The sequence below is a fragment of the Pogoniulus pusillus genome, chromosome Z (assembly GCF_015220805.1).
Source record: "Pogoniulus pusillus isolate bPogPus1 chromosome Z, bPogPus1.pri, whole genome shotgun sequence".
NCBI lineage: Eukaryota > Metazoa > Chordata > Aves > Piciformes > Lybiidae > Pogoniulus > Pogoniulus pusillus.
The window spans coordinates 9,010,322-9,029,763 of record NC_087309.1 but is presented as its reverse complement, the minus strand read 5'-3'; the positions used below and the strand labels follow the sequence as shown (position 1 = coordinate 9,029,763).

Below are 19,442 nucleotides of genomic sequence, written 5' to 3'. Positions count from 1 at the left end.
TTCACAATAATCCTATTTGGGATTTTCTTCTGCTGTTTCCTACTTGAATAAAAAAAGTATTTACATGTTCCCTAATAAAAGAAAAAAGGGTAAGATTGTATTGCCATCTGAAATATCTGTAGTAGGAGAGAGTGCAATTCAATTATTAGTTGAATTTAGCACTCCAGACTGTAGAGAACTTGGAACTTTTGAAAAGAAAATTAAGTTACAATTTTCCCAAATATTTGAAGTAGTTGTGTTTGGGTTTTGATAATTTGATTTTATTAATTAATATTGTCATAATCAGTTAAAGGTTGAGTGGTGGTCTGCCTTGGAAATTAAATCAATAAGGAAAGCAAGAACAGATAGACAGTAGGAGAGTAGTAGTATGTAAATTTTGTTTGTTGTTTGGGGATTTCATGCAGCTTGTCTTCCTTTACTTGGATCAAGACAGGGTAGATCAATTGGCTGAGACCAATGGAATGATATCTAACAAGACCAAGTGCTGGGCCCTGCATTTTGGTCACAACAATCATAAACATTATTCTCCATGCCCTTCACCAGCTCTGTTGTTCTCCTCTGCACTTTCTCCACATCTTTCTTGTAATGAAGTGCCCAAAACCAAACGCAATACTCGAGGTGTGGCCTCAGCAGAGCAGAGTCCAAAGGGACAATTACCTCCATACTCCTGCTGCACACAGCATTTCTAATGCAAACCAGGAGCTGGGGGTGTTTAGCCTGGAGAAGAGGAGGCTCAGGGCAGACCTCATTGCTGTCTACAGCTACCTGAAGGGAGGCTGTAGCCAGGGGGGGTTGGTCTCTTCTGCCAGACAACCATCAACAGAACAAGGGGACACAGTCTCAAGTTGTGCTGGGGGAAGTATAGGCTGGATGTTAGGAGGAAGTTGCTGGCAGAGAGAGTGATTGGCATTGGAATGGGCTGCCCAGGGAGGAGTCACCATCCCTGGAGGTGTTCAAGCAAAGCCTGGATGAGGCACTTAGTGCCATGGTCTAGTTGACTGGATAGGGCTGGGTGCTAGGTTGGACTGGCTGATCTTGGAGGTCTCTTCCAACCTGGTTGCTTCTATGATTCTGTGATGCCCTCTAGCCAGTTTCACCTGTGGAAAGAGTCTTAAAACTTGTGTATGTGTTTTGTTTTTTTTCTGTAGTCTGGGGATGGATTTAAGCTAACTCTCTTCAGGCAATGCATAATCATACAGAAAGACAATGAAGTATTATTGTAGGGACAGCAGCGCTCAGGTGCGTGGCTGTGCAGCATCCAGGTCAGACCTGGCTGTCGTCCAGGCAGCTGCTGCTACGCTCAGAGGCTCTCCTCCGTCTGAGCCAGCTCCTTTCTGCACGTCTTCACGCGCAGGCTGCAGGGTGCAGTCATGTCACAGCAGCATGGTCAGCCACACTGTGAAATGTTTTCTGGCCCTTTCGAAAGCAGTATTTATGGCCCTACAGAGCAGGGCCACGGGAATGATCAGGGGCTGGGAGCAGCTCTACTACAATGACAGGCTGAGGTTGTTCAGCCTGGAGAAGAGGAGGCTCCAATGAAATCTGGTGGAGGCCTTCCAATAACTGAAGAGGGCCTACAGGAAGACTGGAGGGAGACTGTGTAGAAAGGCCTGTAGTAATGGAATGAGGGACAGTGGCTTCAAGCCAGGAAAGAGCAGATTTAGGTTGAGTGTTGGGAAGAGGTTCTTTACTATGAAGGTGGTAAAACTCTGGAACAGGTTCCCTGGGAAGTATCCCATCCCTGGATACTCAAAGCGAGGCTTGACAGGGCTCTGGGCAACCTGATCTAGTTGAGGCTGGCCCTGCTTACTGCAGAGGGCATGAGACTGCATCACACGGGGAGGTCCCTTCCAAACAGACCCTTCTGTGACTGTGTTGAGAGTTTAGGTAGCTTTGGCAGATAATGATTAGATAAGGATGGCAGCAACACCAGTAAGTAAAAATGACCACAGCACGGAGGGAGATTAGGGCCATTTTCACTGTCAGCTTCACTTTGTAGTGTTGTCCTACCTCAGTTTGAAAACTGTGGTATTTTAAGGTTTGTTTTGTTTTAATTAACCAAAATGAGGAAACTTCCTTAACATACTTGAGAATTCTAGCGAAATAATTTTGTTGTCACTGGTTTGCTTGCAGGTAGTTTTTGTATGTACATCTGTATGTGAAATGAGAAATACATGAGAGTCTTTAAAAATTCTTTTTCTGGAACTTTTTTTCTCACATTAAGGCTCTTCTCATTTAATTAAAGATATTTAAAGATTTTTTTTTTTTTTTTTTTTTTTAAAGGGACATGTAATATTGGATTACAGGGCAGTGTAAAAAATAAAATACATTTTAGGGAAGTTATGTAAGTGATAAGGTGGATGCAATGAAAGCCTGGATTATCATCCAGAAGATAATTTTTGGAGGGCTGCATCTGTGCGTGTATAGCACATTTCATCTCTTATTAGCATAATATGCCATGAGAGAGAGACATGCCATGACAAAGATATTTGTTCTGATGTTGGAAAATAGGTCTTCCTATGCAGTAGGATTTTTGATACATAAAGATAAGTCATCAGATAAAACCTTAATAAATTCTTTTGGATTATTTTGGTTTCCTTGTGTGAGAACTTTCAGACTTTCATACAGGTCTAATCATAATTTCTAAATGTGAGGAGAATGGAGTAATGTTGTCTACCTGTTTACCTCTGTGGCAAAGAAACTGATGTTGTCCAGCTAGCTGTTTCTCTATACTAAATTAAAAACTTTTAAGTTTGCTTTGTAACAAAATCAAGCAAAAATTTACATTGCATTATAAAGCTGCTATTAGGAGGTAAGAAAAAAAAACTGGGGTAGAGATCAAGCTGTCACTGTTTTGGCATGTATTTAGGGATAAGATCCCAAAGGTTCTGCCGCAGATCTTCTCTATGTATTGCAAAAGGGAATATTATCATGTTGTGTACACTGAGTAATATGAATGAGACTAAACAGAGCTGTTAACGAGGCACAAAGAATTTATTTACCTTCATTTCCCTACATTGTTAAAAAACTTGTTAAATTCAGATGGTGAACTGAAACAAGACAAAATTTTGTGGAAATAGTGCTTGGGTGTCTTTCTACAAAAGAAACTCACCAGTTTTAATTTGTTTGTATGCCTGACAAAATATTTTATTGGAGATGTGTATGTAGTTTAATATGTTAAATTAATTGTAGTGTGACAATAAATGTAATTTTAAAGAAGGCTGTCAAATACATCCAGTTCTATCTAACTGTGGTATTATTAGTGGGTATACTGTAAGTGTTTACTGAGAAAAGGCTATAGTGTTTGGCCCTTATTTTTGTCTTCAGGTTCACATTTGTTCTTCTTACTCTCCATTAATAGGTAGCATAGATCAGTCAGTTTTAAAGGAGTTGCCTCCTGAGCTCCTGGCAGAAATTGAATCCACCATGCCACTTTGTGAACGTGTGAAAATGAACAAGCGCAAACGTAGCACAGTAAATGAAAACCCAAAATATGCTGAAATCAGTTCTGATGAAGACAATGACAGTGAAGAAGCTTTTGAATGTAAGTAGCACATAGTTCTGTTCCTACTGCTAAAGAAAACTAATGTTTTGCTTTTACAGAAAGATGCACTGTTTTCTGAAGTTGGCTACTCTAAAAGATCTGAAAACAGGTTTGCTCTCCTGACAACAACTTGGACAGGGACCCTTTTTAAAATTAGTATTTTAAAAGAAAAGTTAGTTGATTTCAGTTTGTTACTCAAGATAAAAGGCAGTTAGTTCTTACATTTATTTTCCTGATTGGCTTATGAGAAACTGCTGCTGAGATTTTCTGTATTTTCAGATGTACTATGAAACATTTTTAGCCAATCAGGTTAAAAAGCATATCCCCTAAAGCAGCAGAGAAAACCTGCATACCAAGGGAAGGAAAGACATGATAAACTGATAACTTTATTACCCTGAATTTTCTTAAGATATTTCTGCTATTATTACTCTGGCATTTTGCTTGAAAGACATATCAGAGTTGCTTTTGGGTTCTCAAAATACCATTTGCTGATGATACTATTCTTGAATTAACTGTTCACAGAGTGAAAGCTTGTAGTTAGAATTTTGCTGTGCAGATAAAGATCCTAAATGTCAAAAAATGGTTACGTGCCTCTAAGTGAGGAAGGGATTTCCTATTTGCTAATAAGAGGATGGTTAGCTTGTCTCTGTTCAGTTATCAACACTGAAGAGAAACTCTTATTAAAATAGTATCTGTTCAATCTGAGTTAACATCTTAGATGTGTTACCCATGCAGGACTACAGGAGACCTGCCTGTTGCTGTTAACGTGAGCAGCTCTCTTGCTTATAGTGATTTTTTTTCCAGCTTTAGACTCCTTCCAACTTTGCTTGTATAAACATCACCACAAGCAATTGTAAAACACATTCTTTTGATTTTTGGTATTTCTTAGGGTCCAAAAGAGAAAGATTAGTTCTTCTTTTTACTACATTTCAAGTTCTTGTCCAACACATAAGCAGTGCTTGTGAACACATACATGTGAAAATTAGTGATACCTCTAATCTTTATCAAAGGAGCAGAAAATAATATCTTTCTGTATATTTGGTTTTCCTGTTAGTTATAATGAAATATAGCCAATTTCAGAACAAGTATGACAACTTAAGGTCATTTGTAATCTGACTTGATTAATTTTCTTTGTTCAGAATTCTATATTTCTGTTTACCATATAATAACCTATTTATGATGGTAATAGTCTGGAACAGTGAATGAAAAGAAAATAAACAAGTAAAGCAAAATTATTTGAGTTGATCAGGAATGGAGAGAACTGATACCTTACCCTACCCATTACCCATAGAGGCAGCTGAATTTCTTATATACAAATTAGGGAAAACCTTCACAGTAATTTTATGTTTTAAGGGATTATGGGTTCATTATATCCACTTAAGCTATCTGGCCATCACTAACAAATTCAGTGGGAACAGCTAGCTTAAACGTAATTTACTGTATTTCTCAAAGGATACTGAATTAAAATGAAATGAAATGATCAAGGGATTGAGGGATTTGTGACAAGCACAGTGAAGAGATTTGTACTGTTACATGTATTTCAGAATTCTTTTGATTATCTCAAATTGAACTTCAAGAAATACAAAATAGTGATTCTTGTAGATGAAAAGGAGTTTCTTTGAATATCTCATCACAGAGTGACGTTCTATTGAGCTGAATGATGAGAAATTAAAAATTTATTAAATCATTCTCATACAATAAGTGCTAAATGTAGTATTACTTAAATGTTTTGCAGAATTCTGCAATTGATGGAAATGGGGTATTCATATTCCAGATATTATTGATTTTACACACACAAAAAAGACTAACTTTTGAAATGTTTGTCTTAATTTTTTAATCAATTTTATCTACTTGAAAATAAATTGAGTAGGTCCCATGTTCGTTTTGTGAACCTTGCAGCCCCTTGCAGAACTGTCGTGACCGTAACACATTTTGTTTTGTCATGCAGCATTGATAAACTGATCAATTAAAAATTCTGCCCAACAGAAATACTGAAAGTTACTTCTGTCATGGAGATGAAGGTCACAGTTCACCTTGTTGATTTGTAAACTGTGGAGACAGATGCCATAAGCCTCCACAAAATACCGTATCACTGGGGAAAAAGAGTCAGTTTAGATATGTAAAGTCTTCCTATAGCACATTTGCTTTCCTCGGTGTGCTTACTAGAAGTATCCAAGATGGTCCTCTGTTTGTTCAATCACAGTTGACTCTGAGTCATTTTAAAGGACGTTAGTAGATCAGGCATCATTAACATGACTGTAGTGCCTCCAGAAAAAAAGTCTGATCTTGAAATACAGCTCAAACCCTGCACTAAGTTATTACCTGAAAGGCTTGGAGCATCTCTGTGCAGAAGTTACATACTGTGTTTTCAGAAGTGGAAGCCCTCTAGGGTGCAGTGCAGAGCATTAGTTATCACCTGATCTGTCAGTGCTTTTTTCTTTTTTTAATTAGTTATGCATCCAGACTTACTATTGACTATATCAGGTACATAAACCAGGTGTAACTATATCCTGGCATTTTCCCTATGTTTGTTAATAAACTAGGGTTGCAGGAAGAATAAGCCTATTCAGTTCCAGTTCCGTATAAATGTTTGGAGCCATTTTGCTCTGAAGCAACTTTCTATGCACTCATACCTCCCTAAACTACAGATTCAGTAGAGACACACTGGATATATGCCTTAATATCTGTCCGCACATTCTCAGCTAGTCTAGAATGTCATGATTTGGAGCTGTTTTGATCTTCACAACACATTCTGTTAAGCCGCTCTTTGCTAGCCCAAGTGTCCCGTTATGTTAGATAATGGAGAGTTTGCTGCTTTCATGGATGAAGGCTACTTCCTCCTCCATATCTTTTTTCTATTACATATTAGCATCCTCTGCCCTTCAACACAAGAGTTTCTCTGAAAATAAGTGAATCCTGCCTTCCCACTCCTCCACTTCATTTCTGCCAAATCTGTTTCTATATAGAATGTTTTTTGCAGTTGCCTAAACATTCACTCTTGCTGTTATTTTTAGTCTTGATGGAAAACTGGTCATAGTCACCTTCTGTAGTACTGGTGCCCAAAATTCTGAGTCCAGCCTTCTCCTTTGCCCTAGATTTCCAAAATATTTATCAAGATAAAAGTTTAATTTTCTTGGGAAAACAAAATATCTTTAAGCAGCTGGATTGCCAAGTCTCATTGGAACTTGCTGTGCTAATTGGCAAAACAATCACTGAATTTGAATGTAGACACCCAATAGTAGCTGTAACTTAGATACCTGAAGAAATTATCTCAGTGTTCTCTCATGAAAGGTTGAAACTTATGTTGATTTTTACCTCTTTCTTTACTTTGCTCAAAAGGACAAATGCCCAGTAAATTTGTATTTTGAGGAGTTTTCTGTCAGGCACATTTTTTATGTCATTGAGGAGAAATTATTAGAATATTGACATAACAGGATTTTATGTAATAGTTTTAGAGCATTCCCTTATTCTACACAATGGTTTTACAATAGTGTTCAACTTACAAAGCATAGAATCATTTAAGTTGGAGAAAATACTTAAGATCATGAAAGTCAACCATAAATGTAACACTGCTAAGTCTACAACTAAATCATATTCCTGTCACATCTACACATCTCTGAAATATATTAAAGTGTTTAATTTTGATCTATTAAAAGTAGAATTTTTGTCCTTCAAGTGCAAATGCATTTTATTTCTAGCTTCTCGTAAAAGACACAAAAAAGACAGAGATGAAGCTTGGCAGTATGAAGAACACGACAGAAGAAGTTCTGGTGACCACAGGAGAAGTGGTCATTATCATGAAGGAAGGAGAACTTCTGGTGGTGGCCGTTACCGTAATCGCAGCCCGGATGACTCTGATACAGATGATTATTCTCCTCCCCCTAGTCTCAGTGAGGGTAACTGATAATTTTTTTTTAATTTAATTTTAATTGCATAATACTATGCTTTTAAAACTTATGTTAAACATTTTAAATTAAGTATCTTTATATGCAGAGTTGACTAAAAGTGCATGAAATGTAAATAATCCTGTATTTTTTTTATATCTGTTTCACTCTTCATTCTCTTAATTAGTGGCCAGGAAAATGAAGAAAAAAGAAAAACAAAAGAGAAGGAAAGCTTACGAACCTAAACTAACACCAGAAGGTAATTTTAGGAGGGTTTTATTTGCTGTACAGTTTATATTTTCTGATTTGTACATAAAATAATTGCTTATTGTTTGTTTTCTTCACCAGAAATGATGGATTCTTCTACTTTCAAAAGGTTCACTGCCTCAATAGAGAACATTTTGGAAAATTTAGAAGACATGGATTTTACAGCTTTTGGTAATATGTCAGAAATTTTCAAATTAGAAACACAAAATCCACCAAAACCCTTGTGTTGATATTTTTTAACTACCTTCTTGGTGATTATATGATACATACTAGTGCATAGCACATTCATATGCTTCTACCATGGGTGGTGACATCTTCCTGCAGCAGCACATGAAATTTGAAAGGAAAAAATCCTCTTTCTTTCTCCCTACAGAATCCAAAAGGGAGACATAGGTCATAATGAGAGAAATAACAGTCCCCTGGAGTGGGAAGAATACTTCTTTGGGATGTCATTGAGGTGTTAGGTTCTGTCAAACGTGTTTATGTTAATTACAGTGGCATAACAGGAGTCTCTTACTAGTAGCGTTTGAGGTATATAATTTTGTGTCTCTTGCGACCTTTGACCCAACTGACCTTCATTATTCAATTCAAGTAGCAGAGTCCTTAATGCAGTTATGGGTAAGGCACAGAATCACTGTGTACCCCTTACCAATTCCAGTGAAAATCTAGCCAGCTTAGAGAACTGAGGAAGTAGTTCAGGTTGACCAAGGTGACTTTTTACTGAAATAGGTATTTTTTTTTCTCAGTCATCTTTGTCACAAGATTAGAAAGAGGAGCTGAGCTTAGTAAACAAAATCACTGCAGTTTTAAAAGTAATAATGTGTCTAGCCTTGAACTTGAAAGTCATTGATTCTTTCTATCGCTGGTAACATTATGAGTTTTTTTTAAGGGTAAATGTAATTCAGACACAGACACTTAATTTCATATATGTTTTTCACCTACTACCCAGATTTGAAATTCAGAATTAGGACTAGAATAATTTGAGATTTGTTTTACTGAAACGAGGGCGATAACAAAAGCTGCGGTAAGTGAGGTTAACTATGTAACAAGTATTCATTTTAAGGCAAACAAACTGTCATCATCAGTCCTCATTACCTGATAACTGTTTGGAACTAGTATGTGCTAGCTATTTTGAGAACTCTTTTTTTTTTTTCCTTCCACCGACTGGCTCTAAAATACTACTTTTCTTGAGTTCTAGTTAGAAATATGATTGTTAATTTTTAGTCTGGTTTTGTTTGTTTGTTTTTAAAGGTGATGATGATGAGATTCCACAGGAGTTTCTGCTAGGAAAACATCAGCTTAATGAATTGGGTAGTGAATCTGCAAAAATCAAGGCAATGGGCATTATGGACAAGGTACAACTTCATTGTCTTTAGCTCTTTTTGAACTGAAATTTCAGTAAACGCACAAAAACTGATGTCTCCTGTAGTGATACTCCTCCCTCTTCAGGTGTGCATGTGCCACATAAGAATAGTTGTGCTGCTACTGACATAGCTGAAATGCTTAAAAAGTTGTGACAGCTTATCTCTTACTCTCTCTGTAGCTGAAATGGTTTTGTTGAATGGTCTTTCTCTGTGTCAGTGCTGACTAAATGCCAATATACAACACCCAAGCCTGAGTAGTAGAATCTAAACTAATTAACCTACTTTCACAAAAGCATGTCAGCTTATGGGCTTTTCTCCTTAACAGCTGGTGTTAAGCAACCACAATAAATGTGGCAAAGTGGAAAAAATTACCTTTTCTCAAATGTAAGCCATCAGTGTGATGTAAATGTGATATGTCCAGCTGTCATAATGCTGAATTGCCTGTTTCCTCCATCTCTCCACTAAAGCGGTTCAAACTTAAAAGACTTGACACCCCAGGTGATAAGAAGGGTCATTTTCTGTAGATTGCATATCATTGTTTCTTTGCTGTATTCTTCCCAAATTCAATTCAAGAGAACTTTTTGTTGATGGCACAGGAGCAGGCAGTGCCATTGAGCCGGAAGACAGCCGACGAGGGAGGCAGCCAGACTGGATGGGCAGGGAGCTGCTGAAGGAATTAAAGATTAAAAAAAGAGTTTATCATGTTTGGAAAAGAGGGGATGTGTCCCAGGAAAAGTTCAAGGAAGTTGCTAGGTCTTGTAGAGGAAAGATTAGAGAGGCAAAAGCCCACTTGGAGCTTAGGCTGGCCACGGCTGCCAAGGAAAATAAAAAGTGTTTCTTTAAATATATGAATGGCAAGAGAAGGGCCAAGGACAACCTCCAGTCCTTGTTAGATAGAGAGGGGAACATAGTGACAAAGGATGAGGAAAAGGCAGAGGTGCTTAACACCTTCTTTGCCTCAATCTTCAATAGTTGGACAGGTTGTCTCCAGGACAGCTGGACTCCTGAAGTGGTGGATGGAGTCAGGGACCAGTACAGTCCCCCTCTAATCCATGAGGAAGCAGTAAGGGACCTGCTGCATCATTTGGATCCTCACAAGTCCATGGGACCTGATTGGATCCACCCTAGGGTGCTGAGAGAGCTGGCAGCTGAGCTGGCCAAGCCACTCTCCATCATTTATCAGCAGTCCTGGCTCACTGGAGAGGTCCCCGAAGACTGAAAGCTGGCCAATGTGATACCCATTCACAAGAAGGGTTGTAAGGAGGAGCCAGAAAACTACAGAGCTGTGAGCCTGACCTCAGTGCCAGGCAAGGTCATGGCACAGGTCATCATGGGTGCCACCACAAAGCACCTACAGGATGGCCAAAGGATCAGGCCCAGCCAGCATGGGTTTAGGAAGGGCAGGTCCTGTCTCACCAACCTGATCTCCTTTTATGATCAGGTTCCCTGCCTGGTGAATGTGGGGCAGGCTGTGGATGTCGTCTACCTGGACTTCAGCAAAGCCTTTGACACTGTCTGCCACAAGAAGCTCCTAGCCAAGCTGGCAGCTCATGGTTTGGACAGATTCACTCTGTGCTGGATCAAGAACTGGCTGGATGGCAGAGCTCAGAGAGTAGTGGTGAATGGTGCCACATCCAGTTGGCAGCTGTCACTAGTGGTGTTCCCCAGGGATCAGTGCTGGGCCCAGTCCTGTTCAATATCTTTATTGATGACCTGGACGAGGGGATTGAATCCAGCATCAGTAAGTTTGCAGATGACACCAAGCTAGGAGCAGATGTTGATCTGTTGGAAGGTAGGAGAGCCCTGCAGAGGGACCTGTACAGGCTGGATGGGTGAGCAGAGGCCAATGGGATGAGATTGAACAAGGCCAAGTGCAGGGTTCTGCACTTTGGCCACAACAACCCGAAGCAGCTCTACAGGCTGGGGACTGAGCGGCTGGAGAGCAGCCAGGAGGAAAGGGACCTGGAGGTACTGATAGACAGTAGACTAAAGAGGAGCCAGCAATGTGCCCAGGTGGCCAAAAGAGCCAATGGCATCCTGTCCTGCATCAGGAACAGTGTGGCCAGTAGGACAAGGGAGGTTATTCTTGCCCTGTACTCAGCACTGGTCAGGCCACACCTTGAGTCCTGTGTCCAGTTCTGGGCCCCTCAATTCAAGAAAGATATTGAGGTGCTAGAAGGTGTCCAGAGAATGGCGAAGAGGCTGGTGAAGGGCCTGGAGCATAAACCCTATGAGGAGAGGCTGAGGGATATGGGGTTGTTTATCCTGGAGAAGAGGAGGCTCAGGGGTGACCTCAGTGCTGTCTACAACTACCTGAAGGGACATTGTAGCCAGGTGAGGGGTGGCCTCTTCTCCCAGGCAACCACCAATAGAACAAGGGGACACAGTCTCAAGTTGTGCCAGGGTAGGTATAGGCTGGATGTTAGGAAGAAGTTCTTCCCAGAGAGAGTGATTGGCATTGGAATGGGCTGCCCAGGGAGGTGGTGGAGGCATCGTCCCTGGAGGTCTTCAAGAAAAGACTGGCTGAGGCACTTAGTGCCATGGTGTAGTTGACTGGCTAGGGCTGGGTGCTAGGTTGGACTGGATGATGTTGGAGGTCTCTTCCAACCTGGTTGATTCTATGAGTCAAGCTGTAGTGTCACACCTCTGTAAAGAATGTTCTTGGTTTTGTTATTTTGCTGGAACTGTGGACTTTGGGCACTCTTGTATTAGACTCTTACTCTGCCTCCTCATGACCACTTAATATGTTTATGAAGTGGCTGTGAAGTATAAAAGTCACTCAAGAGGATTTTCTTTAATCCACAATTTAGATACTCTCCTTGTACTTCTCTTCAATCTACCTGTCTTGCTTTGTCATCCTCAGTGTTTCTCATTCCTGATAATTCTCATTCTTAGACTTTATTTCGTATTTTTCATACATACATAAAAGCAGAATTTTGTTGGTTTTAAAGGTACAGCGTCTGGGTCAGTCAAATTGTCTGTCCTTGAGTTCAGCATGTTCTACAAGTTATTTGGTCGTAATTCTATAGTAGTTCTATGAGCTCAAATTACTTTTTTCAACATGCTACTTCTTAAAATGTAACAATATTAAAATACATTTCCTTCTTATTGGCACTCAAGTATCAGGGAATTTTCTTTCTGCTTAAGCACGGAATTTGTTGGGTTTTTTTCTGATGAAGTTCTGTGTGGTCAGTTGGAATTTGTAAATAATACTTATATTTGGTAAATTTCTGTGTCTAGTAGAAAAATATTTAACTTAATGAGAGATAAGCAATTCTAAATGTATTTCTGTGGATTCTACTGTTTGAAAATGCAATTTCATCGCAATCAGAATATATTTCACCTTGTTTATTTATATTCTCAGCGTAACCACAGAAGTTAAGATCCAATCCTTATCTCAAATGTCATGTAATTTAAGTGTTTCATATTATAATACAGTTCTGTCCCTCATCCATGGACATTCTCTTCAGTAGTTTGGAAGCCTCTTTGTTCTGCAGTTGTTTGATGTGTCTCTTTCCTTGTTTCAGCTCTCAACAGATAAAACAGTGAAAGTCTTGAATATTTTGGAGAAGAATATTCAAGATGGATCAAAGCTTTCAACATTACTTAACCATGTGAGTTTCAAATCATGTAATTTCACAACATTGTGGGGAATATTTTTCTTTACTTGAGTCCTGTTCAGTGATAGTTCCAAGTACTTTGTGTGTGTGAAAGAAACTGAGATTTTCAGATTTCAAGTAAGATTCAATGTGTTATGTTTTCTCAGTGCTAAACATGTTTTGTGTTAGTAGTGATGACTAACTGGTGCATTGGAAGCAACTGACTTTAATTTCAATTTTATGTATTATAGTTTCATCTTGAGCTGTTCGTGGTAACTGGTGTAATTGCACCTTTGGGCATTACCCTGCTTTTGTGTCCAGGTCCAATGAAAGTAGCTCACCTGGAGCACATTCTTCTTACCATTAAGAAAAGAGGTTTAGGCTTGTTCTTAAGATGAAAAGTTAAAATTGTCAGTGTAAGTGAAATTAACAGGAAGCTTGTGATTCTAGGGTTCTTTCCTAATCCACACCTGAAACTGCTTTGAAGGGATTTAGGGATTTGAAGTTCTTATGAGGTCGATATGTGGTATTTCACATTTAGAATATTTCTTTATTTCTATGCTTCCTAGTCAGAACTATATCCTAGCAAGAATAGAGTTCTTGAGTTTTTGGAGAATTTGAACTTGCAAATGAAGACCCGAGACACATTATATGTTATTAAATACTTTCATCTAGATACTTTCTACAGTTTTCAAAATTATATTGTATTGTTCTGAACGCCTTTAGCAATATGAAAAATAAGTAAAAAGAAAGTGCCAGTTTGCCTGTTCTACTTCACTTGATTAAATCTTCACAGAATTACAGAACTTTGGAGTTCTTATGCTAATGCTTTTAAAGTGATACTTTTCTTTTGTCTTTTTGTAGTAAAATTCCAGGTTATTATCCATTTAGTGGAATTGCCTAATGGTTTCAATTCAGAGAAACAGCTTTGATTAAAAAAAACAGGAATTTTTAGCCAACCAAGTTTTAGGTTTTTCTTTAAATCTTGATGACAAAGAAAGCTTCTGCTAAAGGAGTAAGTTTACTCTTCTGCAGTGCAGCAAAGATAGTCTGTCTTTGTGTCAGGATGTTTTTTGGAGGCAGAATAAATACTCTTTTTATTTCCAACCATAATGAGGGAAAAGGAAATACCTAAACCTACTTGGTTTTTTCATCACGTCATTTGCATAACGAACAAGCATTTTAAAGCCAGAGTGACTTGTAACAGTCTTTTTGTGTAAGGATCTCCTGTAGTGGCAAAAATTATGCAGCAACTGGAGTGCATAGGCCACTGAAGAAAACACTAGATGAGTGAATTTAGATTTTGCTTAAGATACATCAGTCTGAAGTCGAGTATGTGGCAGTCTTCTCTCATAGTGCTTCACAGTGATAGACAGAAAGCTTATTTTGTATTCTAGCAGAAGAATACAGTGAGACTTGAAGACTTGTGTCTTAGGCAGACATTACAAACGTGTTGGTAGTAAAACAAACATTAGTTCACTTCTAAAAAGCATCTATTTTTGTATCAAAAAGTAAATTTTAAAAATTATAGCCATATGTAAGTATATTAAGGTAATGTTAATATCTTCTACTTGGTAAGGATAAAATTTGACTTCCTTGTTCATATTGTCCTGTTTTTCCTACCTGTTACAGAACAATGACACTGAAGATGAGGAAAGATTATGGAGAGATCTTATTATGGAAAGAGTGACAAAATCTGCTGATGCTTGTCTTACTGCCATCAATATTATGACATCACCAAATATGCCTAAAGCTGTATATATTGAGGATGTAATAGAAAGAGTTATTCAATACACAAAATTTCATTTGCAGAACACTCTCTATCCTCAGTATGATCCTGTGTATAGAGTGGATCCTCATGGTGGTTAGTATGCTAAGAAAATGTCAAAAATCTTTCTACATTGTAAAAATACCATGACAGAATCTACTTTATGAAGATGAAAGTGATATGACTTTCTGGACTAAGATCTTTGTACGCAATTCCTATAGATATAGTTATTCCTTGTCATACACAGCATCCTAAAGTAGTGCTTTTTGTGAATTTGAGGACAATGAAATCTAGAGGTAAAAAAAACCCCAACCAAAACCAAACCAGAACAAAGAAACAATGAATGAAACATCTTCTGAATTAGTCATACATCTTGCTTTACAGCAATAATGGCACAAAATGCAATAATATTTAATGCAATATTGTAACCAAAATATTTGGACTGAAGTGTTTAGAAGTTTGACAGAATGTCATCTTCTGTGCCTATTTACTATATGTAGGAATAAGAAATTTTATAGTCATAATCTATGTAATGATTTATTTCAGTGAAATCTATTCAGCATTTAGTGTTTTCAGTGTCATCACATGCACATCTTTAGATGTGGGTGTCTGTATTCAAGAAACTTTTTGTAAATCTTAGATCCAGAACTTAGAGCAAGTATAAAAAATTAATATAATATGAAATTCTTTCTTGTTTCTACTAAATAGTTTTTCTTTGGTAAACAATCAGATTACAAAGCTCAGATTACTGTGCAGTTGTTTTGGGGACACTTTTTGAGGAAAATTGATTGTCTTTATAATACTTGATGTGAAACACTGAAAAAATTAGTGAAGATACTTTTTGCTTTCTAGGCGGTGTATTAAGTTCCAAAGCAAAACGTGCCAAGTGTGCCACCCACAAGCAAAGAGTCATAGTAATGTTGTATAACAAAGTTTGTGACATTGTCAGCAGCTTGTCAGAGTTGCTAGAGATACAGCTTCTTACAGACACAACTATTCTTCAGGTAAGTTTTATCAGAATTCCTAATATTGTTCTTTTCCCAGAGAGAATGTAAAGTTCTGATTGTCACAGTACATGGAGTATGAAATAATTGGTTTTTTACTTATTATTAACACCAAAATAACTGGTTTAGTGTGTTATAGGTAATCTGCAGGGGAAAAAAGCATTTAATATTCAAATCTTTAATAGCTTTTTGTATACATTTAAGAAAAGTTTAACCTTACTGTATTGAAATATAAAGTCATAAAATTAGTAGGAGAAAAAAAACTTAGTATCATGGAGTACATCCATAAATTTAACCCTGCTAAGCGACCACTGAACTGTGTCCCTAAGTACCACATCTTCCTGTCTCTGAAGTACCTCCAGGGTTGGTGACTCCACCACTTCTCAGCTTCCCTGGGCAGTCTGTTGCAGTACTTACAAACCTTTTTGTGAATAAGTATTTCCTAGTATCTGACCTCAACCTCCTATAGCACAACTCGAGGCTGTTTTCTCTTGTCCTATCTTGTGGAAGAAGAGACCAACAACAACTTTGCTACAGCCTTCTTACAGGTAGTTGTAGAGCACAATAAGGTCTCCCATCAGCCTACTTTTCTCTTGGCTAAGCAGTCTCAGCCACTCCTCACAGTACTTAATCCTCAATATTCTTTAATAACTTTATATGCAAATAATATGAAGTAATAGGTCTTGTTGGATATTTCACCTGCCGAATGAATAATCTACTTGTGAAACTGCATAAATAGCAGTTTGTTAGTCAAATATACTTAAATTATTTCCATTTATAGGTATCATCTATGGGGATAACGCCTTTCTTTGTAGAAAATGTCAGTGAGCTACAGTTATGTGCCATCAAATTAGTGACTGCAGTAAGTACTTCTTAATTTGCAGTTTTGTGTTCCTGTACTTCTGAGAGTGTAGAGCCTATTGCATATACTCAATTTTCCTTGGTAAAGAATGAAAATTTCAAACTAACTTTATTCTTCCATGGTTTTAATTTGATATTGCAACCTAGGAACAGTATTGAATCTCCCTGAGCTGCCCCTATTTGCAGAGTGCTCTGTAGGTACAAAGATCCTACGTAAGCAAGAAATTTCTTAGTCGTGGTTATGTAGTTTAAACTACAACCACAACCTCTTTCCTCTTAACTGTCCTTTTTTGTCTTAATAAATCTTAGCAAGGTGCTTTTCCTCATTTCCTACTGCAAGATTTGAGTTTATGGGGTGGAGTAAGATATAGGCCTACTAGTATACTTTTAAGGTAATAGAAGAGGTGGTTGTGTGAAAAATTAAAAGCATAGATGAAGTATTATTTCAGGAAAAACCAAGCACAACTCAGATGTATTTATTCAAGTGGAAATTTTCCATCTTTAAGGACCTGCCTAAGTAAAAGCAGAGGCAAATTCTACAGTCTTGACCATCTAAACTGACCTAACATCATATCGGGCAACTATTAAAGCTTAAGTCATTAAATAAAAGCTGATGTCTCAAGTGTGCTCGACAGCATGTAATTTGTTACCACAGTTTTCCTCCGTGCTGTTGGATTCTGAAAGCTTAGTTTGACTTTCTTATAGAGTGCATTCTACCATTAGCAGAAAACTTAAAACATAAGCTATTTTTAAAATCTATTGCACAGTTGTAATTTGAAGATTTTAAAAGACATGTGTCTGAAAAAGTTTGTATTTTGTAAAGAAACACTTTCTTTGGAAAAACAATGCATTAAAAACAAGGTCTGTGTTTACTATAATTTAAATGCCATGTGAAGTGTGTGTTTCTATACATAATTTTAAAAAATATACATTTACCAAGTGATATTTTATGTAACAATAATTTTCTGACAATCTCATAACTGTTAAATAGGTATTCTCCAGGTATGAAAAGCATAGACAGCTAATATTAGAAGAAATATTCACTTCCCTTGCAAGACTACCAACTAGCAAGAGGAGTTTGAGAAATTTCAGGTAATTTCTAACATAGATTAATAACTTGTTGGCATTATCATCTACAGATCTGTAGGTGTAGGATTTGGGGCTTCAGTATTAACTATTTGTGTAAGAATCTGCAACTTGACAAGCTGAGCTTTATTAGAAGTTGGTACTTCAAAATAATGACAGCAGAATTACTTAACAAATGTCTTGTAATAATCACTGTTTCTTAGACCATTATATTTGTGCCTGCTTATAAAAATAATAGAAGGAAATCCATCCAGTATCACTTTAAATGAATTTCATTTAGGAACTATTCCATTCTCTTTATTAGCTGCCCTTTAAAGCACTTCAGACAGATTTCAATGCATCTTCAGAATAATTGTATCAGCCCTGGTTCAATCTGAAAAAGAATCTGATAGGAACCAGATTTCAGTTAAAAATGAGACTGGAATGCTTTATGTTATTCCAAAATATTTGTTATTAGCATTGTTTTGTTCCTTGCTTCCATACGTCTTGTCCTCAGAGACAGACAAATTGGCAAGTATTTTGTGTGATGCAGGGTGGGTGAACAGGACATATCCAGGAAAAAAATACACTGGAACTTCAAAGCTGAATTCAGCAATGCTAATGTTAGCATAAGTGCTTGTTTCTGCTATTTCCTATTGTTTTGATTACAAACATCAGGCAGATCCAGCAAACAGGGAAGTGGCATAAATGATGCACTCTCTGAATTGGGACCTGTACCAGGAGGAAGTCGCTATGTCAACACCACAATGACTGCACTATTTGTCTGTAGAGTTCTATCTCTAGTTTCTTAAAGGACTGTCTCTAACTGTAGCTACCGTCCTGAAGGATACATTTTATATAAAATTAGATACAAAAATATTTTCTCCCTAAAAGCAATAAAAAATAGCTTCATAAAGATAAGAATTACAATTGATTTTGTGCACAGTTACCATTTTGATAATTTGGGAAGAATGCTGTCAGGGAATGATGATGTGAAAGGTAGCAGTAGCTGGTGTTGATGTATGTATGGGTCATAAAGGTCATACTGTTTCTCGGGTTACATCATGGGAGAAATACAGAGTGTATTCATAGTGGTCTTACCCTCTTAAAAACACACGACACATTTAAAGATATTTGCATGCTGCAGTTCACAGTCTGCTATGTTATCTCAAATTACCATAGATGTAAGTTGTGTAGAAGTCAGTCCAGGTTGCTATTTTCTCTTGTTTAAAAGTCTTGCATGTTTCACATACATTGAATAATATGTAAGTAATAGATTGTTAGGATAAAAAATTTGGTGTATTTTTTTTCTGTTGTTCTGTACTGGAAATGGATCCACCACTATATAAGTCTATTAGTGTCTTAGTATGAGGATGCTTGTTTATTAAATATTCCTGTAGATATTTTTTGGTTGATGGATTTCACAGATACTCTGATAGAGCAATTGTGGGGAGTTTCAGTTAATTTCTGATACTTACTGGTTTTTTAAGACCAAATTTTATACTGTGTAAGAGAGAAGCAAATTACATAAATGTCTAGAACACAGATTTTTAGGTGTGATGATCATTTTAGAAAGGTAGGGGGTTTTTTGAGTTGGTTGTTGTTGGTTTGTTTGGTTTTTTTTATTTTAGTGTTAATTCTGTCTTACTATCAGGTTAAACAGCAGCGACACAGATGGAGAGCCTATGTATATTCAGATGGTAACAGCACTAGTTCTGCAACTTATTCAGTGTGTGGTGCACTTACCATCAGCAGAAAAAGATGCTAATTCAGAGGAAGAATCAAACAAGAAAGTAAGTATGATTTGTTGTTTTTTTTTTTAATCCAGGTGTGCAGGAATGACTTTGTGTATTAGTAGATATACTCTCTTAGAGTTCTTTAGTAATCAAACATTGTCATTTTATATCTACTTCAGTTACTTGATGCAGGACAAATACTGATACGGAAATTGTATTTCTGCATATATTAAATAATAGACATATCTTTGTTATTTTTAGGTGGATCAAGATGTGCTTATTACTAACTCATATGAAACAGCCATGAGAACAGCACAAAACTTCCTTTCTATTTTCCTTAAGAAGTGAGT

General features: G+C 37.3%; 1 protein-coding gene across 7 annotated transcripts in view; it reads left to right on the top strand.

The window, feature by feature from the left end:
- Positions 1-19,442, top strand: part of NIPBL (NIPBL cohesin loading factor) — a 167,857-nt gene that overhangs the window by 114,286 nt on the left and 34,129 nt on the right. For all 7 annotated transcript variants that reach the window (XM_064140653.1, XM_064140658.1, XM_064140656.1 and 4 more), the window contains 12 exons: positions 3,362-3,544; positions 7,243-7,440; positions 7,616-7,687; positions 7,777-7,866; positions 8,947-9,050; positions 12,587-12,673; positions 14,291-14,522; positions 15,279-15,430; positions 16,212-16,292; positions 17,283-17,383; positions 19,011-19,149; positions 19,354-19,436. In XM_064140653.1, coding sequence (XP_063996723.1) covers positions 3,362-3,544; positions 7,243-7,440; positions 7,616-7,687; positions 7,777-7,866; positions 8,947-9,050; positions 12,587-12,673; positions 14,291-14,522; positions 15,279-15,430; positions 16,212-16,292; positions 17,283-17,383; positions 19,011-19,149; positions 19,354-19,436 — 1,522 coding nt within the window. The remainder of the gene's footprint in view (positions 1-3,361; positions 3,545-7,242; positions 7,441-7,615; positions 7,688-7,776; positions 7,867-8,946; positions 9,051-12,586; positions 12,674-14,290; positions 14,523-15,278; positions 15,431-16,211; positions 16,293-17,282; positions 17,384-19,010; positions 19,150-19,353; positions 19,437-19,442) is intronic.